The sequence below is a fragment of the Trypanosoma theileri genome (assembly GCF_002087225.1).
Source record: "Trypanosoma theileri isolate Edinburgh chromosome Unknown TM35_Tth_2_V1, whole genome shotgun sequence".
NCBI classification, from domain to species: domain Eukaryota; phylum Euglenozoa; class Kinetoplastea; order Trypanosomatida; family Trypanosomatidae; genus Trypanosoma; species Trypanosoma theileri.
The window spans coordinates 264,996-270,553 of NW_021639844.1; the positions used below are offsets into that span (position 1 = coordinate 264,996).

General features: G+C 34.4%; 1 protein-coding gene across 1 annotated transcript; it reads right to left on the minus strand.

Annotated features, from left to right (window-relative positions):
• Positions 1-589: 589 nt before the first annotated feature.
• On the minus strand, positions 590-4,312 carry TM35_000021930 (uncharacterized protein; the record flags this gene model as incomplete). Its single annotated transcript, XM_029021511.1, has 1 exon — positions 590-4,312. One exon carries the CDS (start codon positions 4,310-4,312, stop codon positions 590-592), a length of 3,723 nt encoding a protein of 1,240 aa, XP_028886933.1.
• Between the last annotated feature and the right edge of the window lie 1,246 nt (positions 4,313-5,558).

The window sequence follows — 5,558 nt, forward strand, 5'->3', positions numbered from 1 at the left end:
AAAAAAAAAAAAAAAAAAAAAAACTGAAAAGTCTTGTGAAAACAAAGAGTTTACCTGTTTGTTTATTCACTTAACTATTCCCTTTTTTTCTTTTCTTTTCTTTTCTTCCGCGTTCCTTTTTTTTTTTTTTCCTTCACACGATTAACCCTTTCCTCTTTGTTTTTTTACTTTATTTCCTTAGCTCGTGGGTATATAAGTGTGGGTGTTTTCTTTTCTTTTTCTTGTTCTTTTTTTTTATTTACCCTTTCGGTCCTAAACCTAAAGAATGATACCACCTATATTAGCAAGAAAGAGAGAAAAGAAAGAAAAGAGAGAAAGAGAAAAGAATAGAAATGGAAAGAAATATTGAGAGATAAAAGAATAAATAAATGACATTAAATAGTAGGTGTAAAAAAAATGATAAAATCAAGTAATTATTCAATACTCATTTCTACTGTCTTTTTTTTTTTATTACAGCTGCTACTGATACAGCCTCTACTCTTCACAAACGCATACACATATGTATATACACACACATATACACTATATATATACACTATATATATATATATATATACTCTCTTCCCTCTTCTTTCTCTCTCATATTTACTTACACGGTCATAATCTCTCGACGTGCCTCCTCTAATAGAGACGCATCCAACGTGAAGAAAATAAGAGGTCTCACACGTGTAGTATACATCACACCATCCACCACCACCGGTGAAAAACAATCATCATTGCAAGATGTTGTTTGCGAAGGAACAGGAACCCCTCCTCCTCCAGTAGTATTAGTATTAGTATTCATATTCATATTAGTAGTAGTAGTAGTAGGTCTAGTCGTACGCTGTGGAACTCCCGCATCGCCGCTATCATACACTAACGCATCATCCATTAATACACGAACTTGTTTCACCCACGCCAAACGTCCAGCCGCTACTAACGGACGGTTTAATGATAATAACGAAATACAAAAAGGAGAATCGGCAACATATACTAAAGAAACAGAAGCTTGTAGTAGAGAAGCGTGTATTCCCGCTTCTGCGGCCATTGCAGCGATCTCAGCATCTTGTTGAATAGCGTTTGGTAAAGGTGTGAAGAGACATTCCGTTACAATATCATTGGTGGATGAGGCATTCATACTCGTACTATTACTACTATTACTATTAGTACTACTACTATTATTACTTCCTCCATCTCCTCTTTTCCCTTCAGCAGCAGTAGCAGTAGTATTATGACTATTATTACTATTACTATTATGATGATGATGATGATGAGTTGGCATTGTTCTCTTCTTTCCACCACTTCGAGCCCGAATACGTTCTCCATTTTCATCTGCAAATGTACACGCATGCAATGGTTTCAACATCCACTCCTTTGCATATCGCTTCAGTGCCTCTGTATCCTTTGCGGCGATGAGAAGTGACACCTTCAACACATACGCGACTGGTAAGAGTGGTGTGAGATACGGTTGATACTCCAACAGCCACTCCGGCCGCGGCTTAAGTGTCATTCGGGCCCGTCGTAATCCCATCTCTGCTCGTATCGTCATTGAGGCACTCAAACTGTGGGAGAGAAGAGAACCTCGCAAGGCCCGACTACTGGGCATTCCCGCAGTGAGTGTACCTTTTCCTTTTCCTTTTCCCTCTTCTTCTTCTCCACTATGTGTATAGGCAATGGCTAAAGATAAATCGTAGGTTTGAAAACGTGGAATGGATAAAAAGGCGGGGGCTTTACGTAAACTCACACCTTCTCCGGGAGTTACCTCAAATATACCGTGTCTCTCCCACACCGCATGTATGTTGTTATTGTTATTATTATCACTATTATTATTATGATTATTATTATCGAGTGTCCACAGAGTTGCATAGGCCGCTGCGAGGGCCTCCGGTGAAGTACAGAGAGAACCAGAAGATAAAAACAGTCGTGTCTCCTTCACTCCACAGAAGGTGTGTTCACCAAGAGAGTAATTCGCCACTTCCACAAACCCTAAAGTTGGCAATGGAGTTTCAAATATAAAGATAATTTCAATTCCACATTCACACGGTAATGTTAAAGCAGTATCCGCTCTTTCATCAAAAAGAAAGATGAGTTGATCTGTCCATATTTTATCCTCCACATGATTCTCTTCCCTATTTTCCTGTTGAGATGGAAAGCGTATATACCAATGGGTAATATGTTGACTCACCAAATTCCCATGTGCATCCCGTAAACGAAGTCCACTCAATCCCATTCGTTCAGTATCTCCCCATGTTCCTAATAACAATAAACAGAGTGAAGTGACATTGGTTGGACATGTAGAAGCTATATCCAATTGTTTATATGAAGAAGGTTCAGCTTCTCTTCTCATTCCCACTCCTACAGATGTATTAGTATTAGTAGTAGTAGTAGTAGTAGTAGATAGATGTTGATGATGTTGAAGAGAATCATCCTTTTCCTTTACTGTACTTTTTGTATGAAGAGCAGCAGGAATGACAACGCCTCTCTCACTTCCAATACGTTGAGATTTATTTTCATTCGCAGTACTGAAGAGAACTGTTGTGGTGGATCCTCGTACTGTATTCTCCTCTAATAATGAGGATGATGTTGTTGTTAATCCAGATGCTGTTTCTCTCTGTGTATTTAATAATAATAATGATGTTGATGCTGTGGTGGTCTCTTGTCCATTGATATTATTATTATTATTATTATTATTACTACTGAGAAGAGTAGATAAGATATTTCTATCCTCTGTGAAGAGAATATTCTCACAATTATCAAGACCCACTCTCTGCGGGGAAACCACTTCACCCGTATTACATGCAATTTCTCCACGGAAAGCCAATTTATCATCTACAGTCATTTCCAGAAAACGTACACCTTTATCTGTATACACACGACCACGACCACTGTAGTTGTGAACTCTTATCATGGAAATCACTACGGGATTGGGAAGAATAAATCCAATTAAATGATGATTCCCAGGTGTAAAGGGCATTGTAAAGAGTTTCGTATCATCATGTGTATTGTGAATACCATTAATAATATTTTCTACAGCATGTCGTTGTTTATACTTTTCATCATTTTCATCATCATCATCTAGAAAAGAAGTTCCTCCATCATTATTTTCTTTACTAAAAGCCGTAGAGAATACCTTTGCCCTATTTGAAATCGCTGGATATTGAACAATCATCAAGAGACAATTATTTGGTAAAGAATATGTTATTGTTGTTAATCCATTTTCCGTTTCTCTTCTTTCTTCACATCTCCACCTCTGTTGTTGTTGTTTAACATCATCCCATTTGATGTTTGTATTTCTCTGTAAATCTTCTTTTCCCTCTTCCATAGGTTGCCAAGGTATATTACTTTCATTCATATACTCTGGTGGAGGAATAATACGTTCCCCCTTCTCATCAAATATCTCAACACCATTTAATCCCACTTCCTGTTCATCTCCCCACGTGTTCAGTAGATTTAATAAAATAAATCGTCCACGCGGCATTTCTTCTGAGAGAAAAGGCTCTAAATTAATGGCTTGAGAGGCCGTAGTAACAGTCAATGGACTACCATTACTATTATTATTATTATTATTATTATTATTATTATTATTATTATTATTATTACTATGATTATTATTAGTGGTGTTATTTAAATAGGTTCCATCTCTTCCATCCCCTTCAAGATCTCCCTCTTCTTCTCCTTCGCCTCCATCTCCTCTATTTTTTCTTCTCCGTCCAGAGAGTGGTATAGGTGGAGCACTAGAAGTACGAGTTGTAGTTGTATTATTATTATTATTATTTATATTAGTATTATTATTATTATTGGTATTCATATTAGTAGTGAAGAAACTACCACGTCCTCGTGGGGACTCACTTGAAAACGGAATACCATCCGCAGCACTACTCATAGAATTGTCATCCCAGCACTGCAGTGGTCTAACACTGTAGAGACCAGAGGTGATGGAAGGATTATTATTACTATTACTATTACTATGATAATGATGATAATGATAATGAGGTTGACTACTATCACGACGTCCGCATACCTCCACTGTATCTCCCAGTGTAGAACTACTTGTCGTGCCGGCTTGTACAGTATCATTATTATTATTATTGTTATTGTTATTATTATTAGTGATAAAGGAAGGAAGATCATGTAAATCCATCTGCAGTGGACTGGAATTGTTTGGTAGTAATTGAGATATTGTGTTTGTGCAAACACTACCCATTTCACCTGTACTTCTGTGGTTATTGTTATTATTATTATCTCCATCCCCACTACTACTACTTCGACGATGTGTACTATTCGCAGCTACACATGTTTGTTCTACTCTCGTACGTGATGAGCCACTAGACATGGATGAATAATTTGTGTATTTACGTACACGTCCGTAATTCTTTTGTTTTGTTTTGTTTTGTTTTTTTTCTCTTTTCTCTACAATGCTTCTATTTCGTGGGCCTTTCTCCACGTGTTTTTTTTTTTTTTTTTCCCCGCTTTCAATGGTGTATTTCTTTATAAAGGAATATATATAGATATAGATATATAAATGACTCTGACGTTTCGTTGTTCTTTTTTCTTTTCTTTTATGCAGATACGCTGTTTATAATGGATATAAATATTTTTTTAAAAAGTCTATCGGTATAAATAAATATGTATATATATATATATATATATATATATATATATATACACTATATATATATATATACAGTTGTATATATTTATCTCTATCTCTCTCTCTCTCTCTCTCTCTCTCTATATATATATATATATGAATGTAATGTAGTTTCTCTGAAAATGATGGATATGGGCAAATCTTTATTATTTCTCTTCTTTATTTGGGAATACCAGTGGGCCAAACACTAATCGAGAAAAGTATCCCCAAAAAGCAGAGACTCTCTCCTCCTCACTACCCTTCCTTTATTATTATGTGTATTTATTTATTTATTCATTTTTAGAAAGAAAAGAAAAGAAAAGAAAAGAAATAAAGAAATATATAAACAAAAACCAATATCTCCAGAAAATAAACAACAACAACATCATTAAGAAAATAATAAGAAAGAAAGAAGAAAATAAAATATAATAATAATAATAATAATAATAATAAGAAGAAGAAGAAGAAGAAGAAGAACAAAAGAAAAAAATCACAGCAAATAAGAATACGCCAGAAAAATATATATTTTCACTGTATCTATAGTCATCAACGGCGAACTCCATAAGGAATGAACAGTGTGGAAGCCAACAATAATAATAATAATAATAATAATAATAATAATAAACAAGAGAAAAAGAAAAACATTTCTCTTCTTTTACTTGTTTTCTTTTCTTTTTTTAATAATTGCATTCTAAAAAGAAAGTTTAATAGAAAACACACTTCAGAAAAAAAAAAAATTACACTTCAGAAAAAAAGAAAAAAAAAACAAGAATAATAATAATAAAACATCGATTAAGAGTATATATATACATACACATATATATACTTTCTTTTATTTCGTGAAGATTAACTATTTTTCCCCCAGTACTAATCCATGTTCATTTCTTCCTTTCTAATGTTAATTTTTTTTCTCCTTTTACCTTTTCACAGGTTTTCTTTTTTTTTTTTT